The 19,451-nt window shown below is 33.2% G+C and overlaps 1 protein-coding gene across 14 annotated transcripts in view; it reads left to right on the forward strand.

Annotated features, from left to right (window-relative positions):
• Window positions 1–19,451, forward strand: part of Dcaf17 (DDB1 and CUL4 associated factor 17) — a 74,060-nt gene that overhangs the window by 2,131 nt on the left and 52,478 nt on the right. For 10 of the 14 annotated variants that reach the window (XR_013424139.1, XR_013424140.1, XM_078017591.1 and 7 more), the window contains 6 exons: window positions 4,488–4,578; window positions 7,863–7,999; window positions 8,774–8,852; window positions 10,962–11,051; window positions 16,867–16,971; window positions 17,265–17,370. Coding sequence is in view for 11 of the 14 variants with exons in the window: in XM_021725918.3 (XP_021581593.2) it covers window positions 4,488–4,578; window positions 7,863–7,999; window positions 8,774–8,852; window positions 10,962–11,051; window positions 16,867–16,971; window positions 17,265–17,370 (608 nt within the window). In the remaining 3 variants the exon portion in view is untranslated. Of the gene's footprint in view, window positions 1–3,354; window positions 3,514–4,487; window positions 4,579–7,862; window positions 8,000–8,773; window positions 8,853–10,961; window positions 11,052–16,866; window positions 16,972–17,264; window positions 17,371–19,451 lie in introns of all 14 variants that reach the window. The other 4 variants (XR_013424142.1, XM_078017588.1, XM_013358321.4 and 1 more) reach the window with 2 other exon arrangements.

Raw genomic sequence — 19,451 nt, forward strand, 5'->3', positions numbered from 1 at the left:
TATCTTTAAACTTATTTTTGTTATAATCACTGAATACCTTTTTGCTGTTTTTATTTTCAACAAACTTTTTTAATTCAATAAAGAAAAACAGGAATTTTATTTTACCTTCATTTATGTCTTCTCTAACACTTCCATTTTTAGACCTGACATATCATTTTCCTTTCTCTGAAAAATGTTTTGAATATTTCTTATAAGGCAAGATATTCTCAATTTTGTTTATCTGGATAGTCACTTTTGAAGGATAATTTTTCTGGATACAGAAATTCCAGGTTGTGGAATTTTTTTGTTTTCTTTCAACACTATAGATATTTCACTTGGTTCTTGTTTGTATGATCTCTGAAAGAGAAGTTTGATGTAATTCTTCTCTTTGCTCCTCTGTAGATAAGGTGCCTTCCCCTCCCTGCTTCTCTTTTAAGATTTTCTCATTTTTTAAAAAAGAATTTAACCTGTATTTTTTATTTATTTGTTTTTTATGTGGTGCTGAGGTTCAAACCCAGTGCCTCACTTGTGCTAGGCAAAAGTGCTCTACCACTGAACTACAGTCCCAGCCCTCTCCTCATTTTTTTTATATTCTGCTGTTTGAATATGATATACCTATGTGTAGTTTCTTTTTCTTTTTAACTTCCCTACTAGTGTTTCTGAGCTTCCTGGACTTGTACTTGGGCGTCTCGTGAGTTATATAAAATTCTCAGTCCCTATTTCTGTTTTTCTCCTTCTGGTATTCCCATTGTGTGTACATTACACCTTCTCTTAATTGTCCCATAGTTATTGAATATTCTGTTCTACTTTTTTCTTTTTTCTTTTCAGTTTGGGAAATTTCTGTTGACTTCTCTTCGAGCTTACTGATTCTTCAGCTGTATCCAGCCTACTGATGAATCATTTTTCACTTCTACTATACCGTTTTTGATTTCTAGCATTTCCTTTTGATTTTTGTTTTTCTACTTAATTGGCCATCTCTTCTTGCTTGTTGTCCACTTTTTCCCTTAGAGTCCTTAACGTATTAATCATAGTGTGTTGTTGTTTTGCCTTACTATTAAATCCAGAGCCTTGTGCATAATGGGCAAGTGTTCTGCCACTCAACTACACAACTAGCCTTTTTTTTTTTTTTTTTTTTTTTTTTTAATTTTTTTAAACAGCCTCATTTAGTTGCCTAGACTGGTCTTATATGTGGGATCCTTCTACCTCAGCCTATCAAGTAGCTGGGAGTTCAGGTTTAACCAGAGATTTTTTAAGTTCCTGATCTTATAATTCCAGAATCTCTGCCATATCTGAGCCCAGTTCTGATGCTTGCTTTGTCTCTTCAAACTTTGTATTTTGCCCTTTAGCATGCCTTATAATTTTTTTTGTTGAAGACTGTATGACATATTAGGGAAAAGGAATTGAGGTAAGTAGGCCTTTAGATTTTATGTTTATCTGGGTGAAGCTATTATTATTTGATGTAACCATAGGTATCAGAAGTTAAATTTTTCTTATTGTCTTGTTTATGTCTTCCCATTACTGATTCCAGTGGCTTGTTTCTTGGACTCTGTTCCTGTTAATCTGTGATTTTTTCCCTGTGACCTCAATTCTCTGCTGGATCTAAGAATAATTGTTAATTTTCGAATTGTTTCGCCATTTTCCAATGAGTTCAAGCATCACAACTTCTGCTCTTTTCATGTTGCACCAGAAGCAGAAGTTAGAATAGTCTGCATTTGGAGTTTGTTCTGAACTCAAAAGGGCTCCTTCAGTTAGCTTTTTCTGGTTCACTCTGGCAAATTAGCCAGCCAGTAATTTAGCCTATATTTCCAATGAATCTGCCTATCTCCCATTTGTCTTTTACCACAGTCTTTACTGGTTTTGACAGTACACTTAGGCTTGATCCTTCTCCACATCTGTTGTAAATAAAGTCAGTTTTTCTAGAAGGAACTAGGGACTATCTGTTTTATGACCTACTTCTCCCAGGCATAATCTTCAAACCAGCACTCTAATAGGAGTAAATGAAACTCTTCTCTGTGAGTCACATCCCTGCTCTAAAAGCTGAACTTGTAAGTTTGAGGGAACACTAGCCTTACATCTTTTCAACTTGCCTCTCTTAGGATGGACCCATTGCTTTATAAAGAGGGATAAGACCTATCAGGGCAATAGTATTCTCAGCCATGTTGCACCCAAGGCAGAGCCTCCACTTCCTGAGTGGGACCTGGGTGGCAGAGAGGTACCCCACCTCTTGACTACATTCACTCAGGACTCATTGTCTGCAACAGATAGCTGAGGGTTGGATGAGGAATGCTACCATTCTGCCTCTCTTAGGGAGATAGTTCTCTTAGTAGAGGCAGTGGGGAGAGGAGCCTTGTGTTCTTGGTACACCAGTTTGAAGTAGAGTGGCCATCTTGTTGAACTAGGAATGAGGAAGAATGGAACCCTTCCTGCTCCAAACACCAAAGACTCCTATTATTCTAAGATTTTTTTTTTCCAGTGCTATGGATTAAACTGAGGGTCTTGTGCACAGTAAGCAAGTGTTCTACCACTGAGCTACATCTCCAGCCCATACTCCATATTCTTAATGAGTACTAATAGATTTTCATTAATAAACATGTCTTCATGTGCTGTATGTCCCCAATAGCATTTCCCAAGACTTTTAAGTGTTATCCTTTTATAATTTTTCACAAGTTTGCTTTCAGAGTGTGTCTACAAAGCCTTACCACTGTCATGCTGGAAGTAGAAATCTAGACTTTTTTATGTTCATAATGTCATTTTCACACCTAACAAAATTAGTGATATTTCTTTGGTACCATTTAATACGCAGTTCATAACTTCCCCAGATTGTACATATTGCTTAATTTTAATAAGATTAATCAGAGTAATTGGCATTGTGTTCTAATGGTAAATAACATTGCAGTTCTTTAACATGCCATCCAGGGATTTTTTTACCCAAAAGCTGGAATCACAAATGAGATTGATTTTATTCCTGTGAAACTGTTTGGTTTAAACCTTTGACTCTGAGAGAATATCAAAGGTGAATAGAATGTCACTCTGAAAATTGTCTCTTTTTAAAAATATTTTTGTGGGGGCTGGGGATGTGGCTCAAGCAGTAGCGCGCTCGCCTGGCATGCGTGCGGCCCGGGTTCGATCCTCAGCACCACATACCAACAAGGATGTTGTGTCCGCCGAGAACTAAGAAATAAATGTTGAAAATTCTCTCTCTCTCTCTCACTCTCTCTCCTCTCTCACTCTCTCTTTTAAAAAAAAATATTTTTGTGTATTATAATTATATATAATTGTGGGATTTATTGTTACATGTTCATATGTGTGCACAGAAAGACAATATTATTTGCTCAAGTTTTATGTTCCAGATCTCCTTCATTTCTCTTTTAACAGTGGTTTAATGTTAAAAGTTCATATGTTAAACATCTGTATTCACATCTCAATGGAAGTTGGCCAGGCATGGTGGCATGTACCTGTAGCCTCAGCTACTTAAGAGGCTGAGGCAAGAGGATCATTTGAGCCTAGGAGTTCAAGACCAGCCTGGGCAACATGGTGAGACCCTGTCTTAAAAATAAATAAGCCAGGTGTAGTAGTGTATCCCTGTAATCCCAGCCACTTGAGAGACTGAAGCAGGAGAGTCCCTTGAAGCCGCCTCAGCAGCTTAGTGAGGCCCTGTCTCAAATAATAAAGAGGGCTGGGGAAGTGGCTTAATGGTAAAGCACCACTGGATCTATAATTCCCAGTACCAATTAATAAGAGACTGTTTTTACATCAAAGACTGTTCAATATTGGTAGAAATATCAACTTATTTTACCTTTCTGACAGATAATTTAGGAGCAAAAGTTGTAAAGAGACTTAATTTTTTTAATAAAAAAAAAATATTTTTGTGGTACTGGGGATTGAACCCAGGGGCACTTAATTACTTGAGCCACATCCCCAGACTTCTTTTTAAACAAAATTTAGAGATAAGTTCTAAGTTGTTTAGGGTCTTGCTAAATTGCTGAGGCTGACTTTGAACTCACTATCCTAATGCCTCAGCCTCCCAAGATGCTGGAATTAAAGGTATGCACCATCGTGCCTGGCCAAGAGTGTTTCCTTTTTTATCCACTGATTTTCATTCTAAAATAATGGGAACAACTTATCTATTAATTTTGATTTTAAATATCAGAAAAATGGTTGAAGAACTCAGTGGAATTCAGATATGTTTAAGGGTTAAAAAAAAAGTTTAATATAATCCAATTTAGCAAAACAATGTTCAGCTACCTCTATGTATTTAAAGAAAACTAGAAGAAAATGAACCAAAATGTGAATGTTTAGTTTTATAGTTGTATAGTATTATAAACTATTTCATATTTTTCCTATGTATGTGTATTATGAATTCTGTAACCAAAAAAATTAATAAGAAAAACAAACAACAAATAGTATTTTGGTATTTTCAGATATCTGTATGAAAAGAAGTCTCAAACCTGAGCAAATACTGCTTCATTTACCAGGAATACTAATAATTTATTTTTCCTTTTTTCCAGTGTTGCCTCAGAGCCAAAAAAACTCTATGAAATGCCAAAATGTTCCAAATCGGAAAAAATAGAGGATGCTTTGTTATGGGAATGCCCAGTGGTAAGATTTGTTTTTAGAGCACTTGTTTCTACAGTATTTTTAGCCTAGAAGAACTAGTTATTGTTAATATATTCCATTAAGGATTAAAACTTAAATATCACAGTGATTCCAGAATTATTAGCACAATGAAGAGGGGAATGTATCTTTTTATTATCATTTTCTCATAAATGTTTTTATCTTTAAAAAATCATTAATATTATGAATATTTTTTAAAGTAGATGTAGTTTTTAAATCTTGAAAATAGGAAAAGTTAGAAACATTAAAAGTTTATAGCAATTTAAACTACTTTATTACTGTTCTTGGTGTTTAAGAGATCATTCTACTTACTGAAACAGAACAATAAAAAAGTATAGAGAGCATCTTTTATGATATACAGAATTTTATTGGTTCTTTTTAGTTATACATGATAATAGAATTCATTTTGACATAATTATAAAAACATGGAACATAATTTGTTCTTATTCAGTCCCCAGTACTTCCCCTTTTCCTCACCCCCTTTTCCTTTCCCTCTACCCTACTGATCTTTCTTCTATTTACTTACAGGTTTTTTGTTGTTGTTGTTGTTTTTAATTAGTGTCTTGTGGATGTACATAATGGTGAGATTCATTGTGGTATATTCCTACATGTACATGAGAATGTTAGATCTGTTAGATCAGATTCATTCCACTGTCTTTTCCTAACCCATCCCTTCTCCCTTCCCTTTATTCCCCTTTGTCTTACTCCACTGATCTTTCTTCTGGTTTGTTTTTTTTTTTAATCCCCCCTACTTTGACTTTTCAGGCCTGCATTATTTCTCTTGACGTGATGGTCTCCAGTTCCATCCTTTTACTGGAAAATGCCATAAGTTGTTATTCTTTATGACTTAGTAATAATCCATTGTGTATATATACCACATTTTCTTTATTTGTTCAACTATTGAAGGGCACTTAGGTTGGCTCCATATCTTAGCTATTGTGAATTGTGCCGCCATAAACATTGATATGCCTGCACCACTTTAGTACACTGTTACATCGAGGAGTGTGATAGCCGGGTTATATGGTGATTTCATTCTTAGTTTTTTGAGGAATCTAAAGTGCTTTCTGGAGTGGTTGCACCAATTTGCAGTTCCACCAACAACTTAGGAGTATACCTTTTCCCCACATCCTTGCCATCATAAAGCGGATTCTTACAAGTTTTCTTCCCAAATGTTGTTAGGAAAATAATAAGATAAAAATAACAAATATGGCCATATAAGCTCATTCATCAGACCAGCCTTGCCCTGGTACATATTTTTCAGAACACTGTTTTTATGGAATGTCAACAGGTATGTAAGTACCAAAAGAGTTGGGAGGAATTGGGCTGTGGAAAAGTCTGGAACATTCTGAGTTCAAAAAGTTTACTTACATAATTACTTCTCAGAGACTTTATAATAACTTTACTTACATAATTTTACATAAGTTTACTTATATAATTACTTCTCAGAGACTTTATAATTCAAATAGTACTAATGTACACAATGACTATAAATCATTTTCCTAGATTCTTTTGGTTGTAAAACTTCCTTTTTTGGAGGAATATTTCTAAATGTAAGTTTTCCATGGCATCATTTTTTAATATTCTAAGTAAGGCCTTTGGAATACTATAACCACTTAATCAGATCTTTAAATCAGTTTTCTGGAGCTGCTTTCTTTTTCTCTATATATTTATTTTCTGTTCATAGAAGGCTCCTTTCAAAATATCTTTTTTCCCCCTCAACTTCTCATTGAAAGCTATAAATAATTTTGTGCCCAATATACTTTACATACAATCAGAGATATGAAAAATTGTGCTGTATATGTGTAATAAGAATTGTAATGCATTCCACTGTCATTTATTTTTAAAAAATAAATTAAAAAAATAAAAAATAATTTTGTGCCTCCAGGAGTTTAAGCATCTTAATTCATTTTCATTTTGGTATGGTAGAGAGATGACAGATTTCTTACTTGAGAAAGTTTTGAACACACCAGTAAAAACACCAAAAATTTATAAAGAAATCTTGGCAAAAATAAAATTTCTTGTAACTTATTTTCTATTCTCTCTTTAACATTTAAATATTTTGTTCTCATTTGCAGTGAAATAATATTTTCCATGAAGAAAGAGTAAGAAGCATATTGTATTAACACTGACACACTAATGTGAAACTACTTTTTAATTATTACCTTTCTTTTTTGAGACAATGTGTGAAATCCAACTTTTGGTTTAAGAAAATAATTTAAACCTGTTATATATGCTGCATCAGATGTTTTTTTAATAGGCAAGGTATAAGTAGTATGTTTTTAAAAACTGAAATTTCCATGAAGTGATACTTACTAAGTTATTGTAGAAAAAATGCTTTTATATCATTGTCTATGACCCAAGGATGTAAGATTTCCAGTTAATAAAGTAAAAGCAAAACACAAAAAAGCAATCATTTTTCTTTCTGTAACATTTGACAGGGCAGACACTTCTTTTGGGGCATATGTAAAATAACCATGATCTCATTTTTTTCCTACTCTTTGTCCTAAAAATACTAAATTAATTTCAATTTTCTATTCTTAACTTTCTTCTTACTAACTACATTATAGTTCACAATTCATAGTAGACTCCTTTGCTCTTTTTTTTTTTTCTCCCTTCCTACATTAGACTTCCATCTTGAGGTAGCTCCTTAGTAACAAAAGTACCCAAACAGCTACCTTTTCTAGGTTATTCATTGATGACAGGTTGTCTTTAAAAACAGGTTCATCTTTTATTCTTCTTTGGCTACCTCGATTCTGGATTCTAAGTTCTCATTTGAAGTTAGAATAGAACAGCAGTAAACTGTATGATAATTTGCAGTTTGTCACATTCACTTCCATCTAAAGGAAAACAAGTTTTGTACTAAAAAAAAAAGGCGGGGGGACAATAGGAACAACTCTTCTACCATATGATGTTTAATAGCTGTGCGGTTATACATGATTTTAAGAGCTGCTATTATCATTATCACAGCAGCATTAATACCCCTACTGTTATTGTTGGCTAGTATCTGTTGAATACATAGTAAATAAATTACTTGAAGCACTGTTTAAATGCCTTATGTGAATAAATCCACTTAATAAGTTAATGATGAAAGTAATTCCCCACAATCTTACCTTTCCTTGTCTTAATTATCTTTCTCTGCATTTAATATTTCTTCTCTGGTTTACTTTTTCAACTGTCTTTGAGTATTTAGTTATTTTCTTTGGACATTGATTATTGCAAATTGTTCATGGCTAAGCAGTTTCACTTTTACACCTCATTTATTTTTTTAGGGGGAGGTACTTCCCGATCCATCAGATTATAAATCTTCACTCATAGCACTGACTGCTCACAATTGGCTACTTCGTATATCAGCAACTACAGGAAAAATCCTGGAGAAGATCTATCTTGCTTCCTATTGCAAATTCAGGTATTAACTCTTGAGTTTATTACTTAAGATTTTGTTATAAAAATTTGAGAATGTATCCCAGGAAATTTTTAAAGCTGCCTCCCCCAGTATTTCAGTATTTACCATGATCTTGGTTCTATAAACTTAATGTTTTTCTTCCCTTGTGACCTTTGAAGAGCTGAAGATAGAAACCCTCTATCTTTGGTTCCCTAATAAGTAACTAACCTATACATATCAGTTGACAGATAAGCCTTTTTTTTTTTTTATAATGTGTCACTCCTCTACAAGTAGTATTTTCTATGTAAAGTGTACTTTATGGAGGTTTTCCTGAAGGCTAATCTGTTTTCAGTTAAATTATTTGCCTAGTACAATCTGAGAATTAGTGTGTGTGTGTGTGATTTGTGAAAATACTATTTTTGATACATTTTGTAACTCTTGGGTTTTGTTGTTGGTGGTGGTGGTGGTGGTAGTGGTGGTACCACTGGTGATTAAACCCAGAGGTGCTTTACTATTGAGGTACCTCTCCATCCCTTTTTATTTTTTATTTTGGGACAGATTCTTACTAAGTTGCTTAGAGCCATGCTAAGTTGCTGAGGCTTGCCTTGAACTTGAAATTCTGCCTCAGCCTCCCAAGTTGCTGGGATTATAGGCATATGCAACTGCAGCTGGCTGATTTGTTTTTAAAAAGATTAATTTGCTTTTATAAATTAGGTAACTAAAAATTTGCTTACTTCTACCTATAATGTTTTGTATAAGGAAACTGACCTACATCATTAAATCTCCACTATTTAAAAGGTACTTGAGCTGGGACACACCTCAAGAAGTCATTGCAGTCAAGTCTGCTCAGAACAAAAGCTCAGTAGTGGCCCGACAGGTATGCATCAGTAAACATTCAATAAACCAAGAACTTCTTCCTTAGGAATTTGTCTGCAAAACTGTTATGAAAGAACTAATGATCTTTGATTTCTGAAGCTTGCTATTAAAATTAGTCGGTAAGTATTTATTTTCTAAAGCATGTGATTAATATTTTTCTCTCTTTCCTTTTAAAGAATTACCTAAAGTGTAGAAATTTATTTCAAGAATCTTATTTTGGTTCTGTTGGTGACTTAATGGGGAAATGCTATAACAAACATTTAATTGAGCACTTTCTCTTAAATAGACATAGATTCTGCTTTTAGAAGTTTGCTGCTTCTTTATCTCCCAGGGATCTGAGGGGGGGAAATTATTTTTGTTTCCTCTTGGCAGAGGTTGTGTTCTTTCTCATTTTCTGTGTTTATTTTTATTTTTTGTGTGTGTGGTTCTGCAGACTGAACCCTAGACATTGAGCTTGCTAGGCAAGTGCTGTACCTCTGAACTATACCTCCAGATCCCCCTTTTAAAAGAAATTTATTTTGAAGCAGGGTCTTGCCAAGTTGCCCAGGCTGGCCTTGAGTTTTTGAATTTTCTAAGGTGGAGGAGGAGAATCAAGAGGAAGCCTCCTTAGTAGCTAGGATTATAGGTGAATACCACTACCCCCAGCTCAAATTTTTTTTTTTTTCATATAGATGTTGAACACAGGGACATTTAACCATTGAGCTACATCTCCAACCCTTCTTTATGTTTTATTTTGAAACAGGGTCTTGCTAAGTTGCTTAGAGCCTTGCTAAGTTTCTGAGGCTGCCTTTGAACTTGCAATTTTCCTGTCTCAGCTTCCCAAGCTACTGAGATTACAGGCATGTGCCACTACACCCAGCCCAGCTCAAGTTTCTAATGTGTCTTTTTAAGAATTTAATTCCTCAAGAACAAGTACTATGTATTAAGGTTTTTCATTTACCACTGTCTGATAATGCTAATTAATGTCTTGTCAATATTTTTGCATTTCTAGACTTTATCCAGCCAAGAACTCGTAGCTCAAAAGCTCAAAATCAGGATATATAAACTATGCCTTTCCTTTGGTTTTTAGAAACTTGGAAGGAATCTATTTATGTCTAAAAAAATCATAGTTTAAAAAATGTATTCTTTTTGAAAGGAGGATCTTTAGAGCTTTTAAACATTGTAGTCTTTTTTGTTTTCTTTTTTTCCTTAAACAGTTTTTTCTTAGAGAAAAAGAGAATTTTTTAAATATTTTTATTTTTTTAGTTTTCGACGGACACAACATCTTTGTATGTGGTACTAAGGATCAAACCCAGGCTGCACGCATGCCAGGCAAGCACGTTACCGCTTGAGCCACATCCCAAGCCCTTTTGTTTTGTTTTCTAACCTGTAGTTATGGCAGTTTTGACTGGTGGTCTTTGTGCTGCATTATTTAGGGTTCTGTTGAAGTAGAGTCAGGCTGTGCTGGGGCAGACACGTTTGCCTGTCACAAAAAAACAAGAAATTCCCTTCAAGCCAGTACTGGGAAAGTACAACATTATTTAACATTTCATAATAGAAAGAAATTGACTGGAACCTATTCCTCGAAGTAAAGGGAGTGTTCCTTTTCAAGCTCAAGCTTTTATTGTTGGCATATTTTTTTTTCATTTCATACAGGCATGTCAGTGCAACACTATTTTCAGGGATCTAACCATAATAACTATGTGAGATTTGATTAGGCTTTTTGTGAGGAAGGTGGGGAACTACTGGCAATCAGACTTGGACCTCATACATGCTAGGGAAGCACTCTACCACTGAGATACCTTCCCAATTCTACTTGATTAGATTGTTTCTTACTAGAACTTCAGTATACAGGATAAATACACAGTATCTTGTTGCTACAGAATGACACCTGTTCTTTTTACGTTTGTAAGTTTTTGTGTGTGTCTGTGTGCGGGTGTGTATCTGAATAGCCAAAGGTTTAGCTGACATATTTTAAATATGTTTGCCTTCCTCTTCAGTAACTTTTCAGTTTAGATAAATAGATGTTTCAATTCAGAAAACCTCTGTATAATGGCATGGATGTTTTCAGAAACAGAGCATTTCTGAAGTACTTTGGAGAGCTGCCTGTAATTTTAGTCTTTTTTTCTAGGCAGGCATTCAGCAACCCATTTTGTTGTACCTTGCAGTGTTCCAAGTTCTACCTTTTTCTCTTGTAGGCGTTCTAGAGATCAACAAAAGGGTAAGAACTCACTTCTTATTTAATTACAATATTAATTTTTGACAATAAGATATAATGTCATTTAATTATTTATTAGATGGTTTATTTAGTAATGTTCCCCTACCATAAAATGTTCACTGATCTGGTTTCTTTCATATCAAAATATATGAGAACATTTGATTTCAAAAGAGATCCTGATTATCCCTTTATCTTTCTGCATGGTTTTATGCCTCTCAAGTAGGTAGTGAGTTATTAATGAACTACTATTTTATAAAATTATGAAATGAGCAAGGTATGTTTTTCAAAGAAATTTCTTCCAAACTTTGTTAAAATTATCATTAAGCTGCAAAAAAAAAAAAAGGTATTATTTTAATCGAAAGATGTAGGTCCAAAGTTTGATTTATGGTATGCAAATAAGCTTTATAATCACATGTAAATTTTTTAATTCAATCAGTTTGGGGTTCTATTGTTTTTTCTTCATTTGTAAAGTTGTTACATGGGAGGAAAAAAGGAACAAATTATAATTGAGTAATTATAATTGAGTAAAAGAATCAGGATATAGTTCAGTGGTAGAACACATGCCTAAAATATGAAAGGTCTTGGATTAAGTCCCTAACACCAAAAATTTTAAAAATGTTTAAAAACCCACAGAATCAAGTTTTCTACCTTCCTCTGGGTGAATAATTATTTACTGACCTCTTCTACTAGGCTTTAAGTATCTAAAATCATGAGGACAAGGTCTTGAGGGTCTACTAATAATCACTAGCAAACAAGATAAATGTATTTAAACATTTTATAAAAATAATACTGTAAAATGCATAAACTAAAAACATCAGTTACCAATTATTGTTCACTTTGTGATTAAGTGCTTTTGAATATTTTATAACACAGTAACATATAATGTGTTTAATTCAGAAATTAAGCAATTATACAGATCCTAAAAGTGGAAGAGCTATGTGGAACCTTTTTACAAATAGACTATTTCCAAATAGTATAGATCTCAATGTAAGTCTTAGCAAATGCTGAATAATTGATAAATTCCCATATATCCTGTCAGACCGTAATGGAATGAAGCTTGAAGTCAATAGTAAGAAAATATAGAAATCTGTAAACACATGAGATTGAATAATACTCTTAAATGAAGAATGGATCATAGAAGAAATGAGAGAAGAAATTTAAAAAATTCTTAGAAATAAATGAAAAAAGATAGTAGATCCCAAATAAATAAGCTTAGGCTCCATTTCAAATCTTAGAAAAGAAAGAAAATAATTCCAAAGTCAGTAGAAGACAAGAAATAATTAAGATGAGAGTCAAATCAATGACATTAAGACTAAGAAAACAAATACAGGATCAGTGCAACAAAGAGTTGGTTCTTTGAAAAAATAAATAAGATTAATAAACCCCTAGCCAAACTAACCAAGAAAAAGAGAGAATACCCCAATCTGTAAAAAAGAGATATCACCACAGACCCTTCTGAAATCCAGAGGATTATCAGAACCTATTTTGCAAATTTATACTCTAATAAACTAGAAAATCTAGAAGATACAGATTTCTAGATATATTTGAACTGCCCAAATTGAACCAGGAAGATACAGAAAACCTAAATTCAGACCATTATTAAGTAATGAAATTGAAAACAGCAATTAAAAGCCTTCCAACAAAGAAAATCCAAGGACCAGATGGATTCTGAGCTGAGTTCTATCAAACCTTGAAAAACTAACACCAGTCTTAAATTATTCCATGAAATTGAAAGGGAGGGAACATTCCCAAATATATTTTATGAAGATAGTACAGCTCTGATACTGAAACCAGACAAAGACACATCAAAGAAAGAAATCTACAGACTAATATCCCTACTGAACATTGATGCAACATCCTCAATAAAATATTAGTAAATGTATTCAAAAACATATCAAAAAAATGATATGCCGTGATTTTCATTCCACAGATACAAGGTTGATTCAGTGTATGCAAATCAATAAATGTAATTCACCACTTAAACAGAATTAAGAACAAAAATCACATGATCATCTTGATAGATGCAAAAAGACCTTTGATAAAATTGAATACCCTTTTATATTAAAAGCTCAAGAAGCCAGGGATAGAAGGAACTTAGCTCAACATGATAAAGGCTATTTATGAAAAACACGGGCCAACATCATACTAAATGGAGAAAAACTAAAAGCATTTCCTCTAAAATCAGGAACAGGACAAGGATGCCCACTCTCATCATTTCTGTTCAATATGGTTCTTAAAACACTAGTCAGCAATCAGGCAAAAGAAGGAAATTAAAGGGACACAAATAGGAAAAGAAGAAGTCAGACTGTTTGCTGATGACATGATCCTCTATTTAGAAGACCCCCCCCATCAAAAAAAGAAAAACTCTAACAAAAGACTTTTAGAGCTTATAATGAATTTAGCAAAGTAGCAGGATACGAGATTAACTTTTTGTAAATTAATAGCATTCTTGTATTCTAACAGTAATTCAGCTGAGGAAGAAATCAGTAAAACCATCCCATTCACAATAATGTCAAACAAACAAAAAACAAAAAACCCTTGGGAATTAATCTAAGCAAGAAGATAAAAGATCTCTACAATCAAAATTATAGAACACTGAAGAAAGAAATTGAAAATCCATTTTAGAAAATGGAAAGACCTCCTATGATCTTGGATAGGAAGAATTAATATTGTCAAAATGACAGTACTGACAAAAGTAATATACAGATTCAGTACAATTCCTATCAAAATACCATTGACATTCTCCACAGAATTAGAAAAAGCAATCCTTAAATATGTTTGGAAGAATAGGAGACCCAGAATATCCAAGTGCTACTGAGCAAGAAAAATGATGCAAGACATATCACAATAACTGATGGGAAATCATACTACAGAGCTGTAGTAACAAAAACATCATGGTATTGACATCAAAATAGACTTGAAGACTGATGGAATAGAATAGAAGACACAGAGACAAACCCCATATATTTAGAGCCATCTGATACTTGACAAAGGTCTCGAAAATGTGTCTTGGAGAAAAGACAATCTTTTTAACAGATGGTGCTAGGAAAACTGGACAGCTATATGTATAAAAATGAAACTGGATCCCTATCACCCTGCACGAAAAGTTAAAAGGGATTAAAGAGTTAGACCAGAAACTTTGCAGCTGTTGGAAGAAAACAGAGTCAACAGTCCATCTTATTGACTTTCCTAAAAGACCACCAAAGCTCAAGAAATAAAATAAAGAATCAATAAGTGGAATGCCATCATATTAAAAAACTTCTGCACAGCAAAGGAAACAATCACAAGTGTGAAGAGAAAGTCTACAGAATGGGAGAAAATCTTTGACAAGAACTCCTCAGATAAGGTATTAAGATCCAGGATAGGGCTGGAATTGTGGCTAAGCAGTAGAGCACTCACCTGGCATATGCGAGGCCTGGGTTCGATTCTCAGCACCACATAAAAATAAATAAATAAAATAAAAGATATTAAAAAAAAAAAAAAAGATCCAGGATATACAAAGAACTCAAAAAACTTAAAACACCAAAAAATAAAAAAATAAAAATAAAAACCCAACCAAAAATGGGCAAATTCGTAATGTTTCCTGTTTATATATGAATACAAAAGCGGTATAACTCCATCACAAGAATAGGAAGTTATGCTCCATGTGTGTATAATATGTCAAAATACACTCTACTGTCATGTATATCTAAAAAGAATAAATAAAAATTTAAAAATAAATAAATGGGCAAATGAACTAAACAGAAATTTTATAAAAGAAGAAACACAATAGTTAACAAATATATGAAAAAATGTTTAACATTTTTAGCAATCAGGGAAATGCAGATCAAATTTAATATTTCATCTTACTCGTATCAGAATGACAATTATCAAGAATACAAACAATAATAAATGCTGTCAAGGATGTGGGGGAAAGGTCTACTCAAACATTGTGGAGGCACTATGGAAAGCAGTATGGAGATTCCTCAAAAAACTAAGAATAGAACCACAATATGATCCAGCTAACCCACTACTTGGATTTATCCAAAAGAACTAAAATCAGCATGTTATAGCAATACAGCCACCTCAGTGTTTATAGCAGCACAGTTCACAATAGTCAAATTGTGAAATCAACCCAGATGCTTGTCAGTAGGTGAATGGATTAAGAAAAATGTGGTGTGTTTATATAGTGGGGTTTTACTTAGCCATGAAAAAGAATGAAGTTTTGGGGGCTGGGGATGTGGCTCAAGCGGTAGCGCGCTCGCCTGGCATGCGTGCGGCCAGGGTTGGATCCTCAGCACCACATACAAACAAAGATGTTGTGTCCGCCAAAGACTAAAAAATAAATATTAAAATTCTCTTTCTCTCTCTCTCTCTCTCTCTCTCTCTCTCTCTCTCTCTCTCACTCACTCTCACTCTCTCTTTAAAAAAAAAAAAAGAATGAAGTTTTGGCATTTGCTGGTAAATGAATTGAAATAGAAAGTGAAATAAGCCAATCTCAGAAAACTAAGTGTCAAATATTTTTCCTCATATGTGGAAGCTAAAGCACAATGACAGTAAGGAGGAGAAGAGGACCGTGTATCATAAAGATATAGGGAAGACTAGTGGAGTAGAAAGGGAGGAAGGACAAGAAAGGGGAGAAAATGTAGCAACTTAGTGAAAAGCTTTCTAAAAATTAAAAATAAAAAAGGGCTGGAGATGTAACTCAGTGGCAAAGTATCCCTGGGTTGAATCCATAATATTGAGGGAAAAAAAGAAAGAAAAAAAAATTACTTAAGGGCCAGGATCCTGTGTAGTCCTATATATTTAAGCTGTTTGTTAAGATTGTAAATCTTCACTAAGCTTTCTTCAATAGAAATAGACAGGTTTTCATTTTATATCTTGTTGCTCTTTCATTGCTATGAATATTTGCTTATATTGGCTTTTGTTAATTATTAAAATAAGTATAGAATCAAGTTGTTTGCTGTAGCTATATGGAGACTCATGACAGAATCATGCATAGAACTTTGGGGAACAGTCAGTCAAAGCTTTATTCAAGGTTAGGTAGGCTAGATGTCTATAGGTGTTTGGTCTTTAATATGTTTGACTTTTGTATGAATAAAAAAATCAATATTAGAAATTAAAGAATAAGATAATAATAAAAAAAACTGGAGGTGGCTGTTTCTCTTATAATTACTTTCCCAAGCTTTTCACCTCTTAATAACTAATAATTTACCTCTTTGTAAAGAGCATTGCAGCATAAAGAATTGAGTCCCTGGCAGGATATGCATGGTAGATTCAATATTCATTAGAATTACCTGACCTTACTGTATGCCAATGTCCTTAAGGAACAGGAGTTGATTAATAGGTATTGACAAAGCTATGAAGCTAAAAATTTTGGTGCATCATTTTGACAGGTATGTGCTACACTTTATTAATGCTCTAGTCTGAGAATCAAATAGCTTACTGTTCACCCCTAATAACATCCTAGCCTAAAGTTATTGAATTGTAATTAAATTTTAAATTTTTATTTTATTTATTTATTTATTTTGGGGCACTTAACCACTGAGCCATATCCCTAGCCCTTTTTGTATTTAGAAACAGGGTCTCTGAATTGCTTAGATCTTCACTAAGTTTCTGAAGCTGGCTTTGAACTTGAGATTCTCCTGCCTCAGCTTCCTGAGCCACTGAGATTACAGGCATGTGCCACCATGCCTGGCTAAATTGTAATTAATTTTTAATGCTAGGCAGCAAGGTTGTAATAATGACCTGAATATTAAGCAAGAGGATAAACCATGGTGAACACTCAGAAGATTGGCCTTCTGGTCTTTTCTCAGGTGATATCTGCCTTTCCCCTCAGATTTTCGGGAACGTAACAGATGCTACTCTGTCTCATGGAATACTGATTGTGATGTACAGCTCAGGACTGGTCAGACTCTATAGCTTCCAAGCCATCACTGAACAGGTAGAGAAAACTGAAATTTTCTATATTTTACTATCATGAAGTTTGTACTGCAATATGATTTTTTTTTAATTAGATGCTTTTAAAATATAGCACTTCTTATTTTCAACTATATGAAATATAGAATGGAAATGTAGAAAAACAAAATAATCTATAAAAGTGGGGTGGGAAGATAAATAGAAAGGCTCTTGAATAAAAACATTTTCTCTGTCATATACATGTGAATTTTTTTTTCTCTCCAGACAGCAAATAAATAGGTGCTAAAGCCACCATTTTTTGTTTTGTTTTGTTTTTAGTTCATGCAACAGAAACTTGACTTAGGGTGTGCATGCAGATGGGGTGGGACTACTGGAACTGTAGGAGAGGCTCCTTTTGGCATTCCTTGTAATATTAAAATCACAGGTATGGCTGCTATATAGTATTTTTTATCTTAATAAGTGGGCATATAAATAATTATTCACTGTAAACATCCAAATGATTTTACTCGTATACAGTACATTTCCTTGCTAGTGAATAAGTATCAGCGAAATTCTGTCATGTACTCATTGAACTAAAAGCCTGGGTATGCTGAACCTTGCTTGGCCTGAGACTTTGAAGTCACTTTACATTTCAATCTTTGATTTCCTTATCTGAAAGATGATTAGTTGCAGCAAACTTTGTAAAGTACTAAATTATAAGTTCCCTTATAATTTAGTACTTTACATTTTGTGACATTTATCCATATCTAAGAAAGATATTTTCCAGGGAAAATATTACTACCCCTCTGAACATAGACGGAACCTAACCTAAATACAGAAAGAACTTCCCAATATACTTGCAGATTGACAAAGCTCAAAAACAAAATTGTACATAATTCTATATAGTAATAATGTTCTTTATTTAACTATTTAAGTATAACCATTTTTTTAAAAAAATAAATAAACTGTTATAGAAACTCAGCGGTATATGTTAAAAGAAAAACTTTGTGTGACATGCATCTCAGGAATCCAAGAATGGTTTAATGATTGCAAAAAGATATGAAAATCACAGGTTAAAAGAGAAAATATACTTCGTTATCTTTATTCTTAATTCATTGAGATTCATTCCTTATCACATTGAGTTATATACCTTCTATTTCTAACCAGTAAACATCATATTTTTAAGTGAAACTCCAAAGGTTTTCTAATACAGGCAGAATAAGACAGGATATTTTTCTATTATTACTTACCATTATATCAATGGATCAAGTAACAAATAAAAGATGGAATTGTGAAAAAGGAAAAAATGTAGGTTTTTTGTAGTAAATGATAAGTTATAAAAATATTGAGAGTTCAACATAGCCAATTAAGTTATCCATGAAGTTCAAAATGAATATTTTTAAAATGACTCAATTCTTAAATTCCTTTGACAAGGTGAATTAGGCAACTTGATGAAAATTCAGCAGTACTTTCTAACCTCAGCAGTATCTCCTATATTCAATACAAATACACTAACAGGAATCTATTAAGAATTTTAAAACTACAGGCTCCAGTGATAACTAAAATGGGTTATCTTGAAAAGAATTTCCCAAAATGGTAGCATTATTCTTGTTTATGTGCAGAGTATAAGTGAGTAAAACAAAGAACAAGATGGTAAAGACAAAGCACATAGCACCTGAACGATTGTGCTGTAGCTTTGGTGTCTGTTTTTTGAAGGAAGACTGGATTGGAGTCATAATTGTAAATCTGCTACTATTAAAATACTGAAATTCCTCTGCTAACTGTTAATATGGTAATGAGCCTGTTAACCTCTCTGGGCTTACATTTCTCAACTTTAAAATAGTAATTCTTGAAAACATGAAATCACTTGTCATTGTTGAATGATATAATTCACTGATTTTTACACATTTGGCAAAGAAGAAGTAGTATGAAGCTAACTGGAAGCTTTGAATGTTTGTTTCATATGGTACAGACTGTAATCCTTATTTCCCCAAATTTGTTTTTCAGTGTTTTTAAGATCTATCCAATACAATGTTTGTTTTAATTTTAAGTAACTTCTTAGTGCAAAAACAATTCATTATTACTACAGAACACTTAGGAAATAAAATAAGCAAAAGAGAAAATTTAGAATCTTTATTTCCTCAAAGTTTCCCTGTGCCCTTCCTATCCAGTTCTCTCCTCATCACAGCTCTAAACAATGTTTTGCTTTCTTTTGATTTGTTAAATTTATATTTTCTAGAGTTTTGTATAAATGAAATAATATGAGGTACTCTTATTTTCCCATTGTCTTTCATTCAGGATATTATTTTTGAGCTTCATCTTATTGCATGTACCTGTAGCTAAACACACTTTTTAAATGTTAATATGAGTAGTAAATAGATTATCTTGTGAAAATAATAAAGTCTCACTCTTGAAAATATATACTAGACAGATGAAAGATTTAAAAGTTCTAGAAGAAAAGTTGGAGAGTCTTTATCTCAGAATGATGAATACCTTTTTAAGTATGACACAAAACCATAAAAGAGA

This window comes from Ictidomys tridecemlineatus, chromosome 7 (assembly GCF_052094955.1).
Source record: "Ictidomys tridecemlineatus isolate mIctTri1 chromosome 7, mIctTri1.hap1, whole genome shotgun sequence".
Lineage (NCBI taxonomy): Eukaryota > Metazoa > Chordata > Mammalia > Rodentia > Sciuridae > Ictidomys > Ictidomys tridecemlineatus.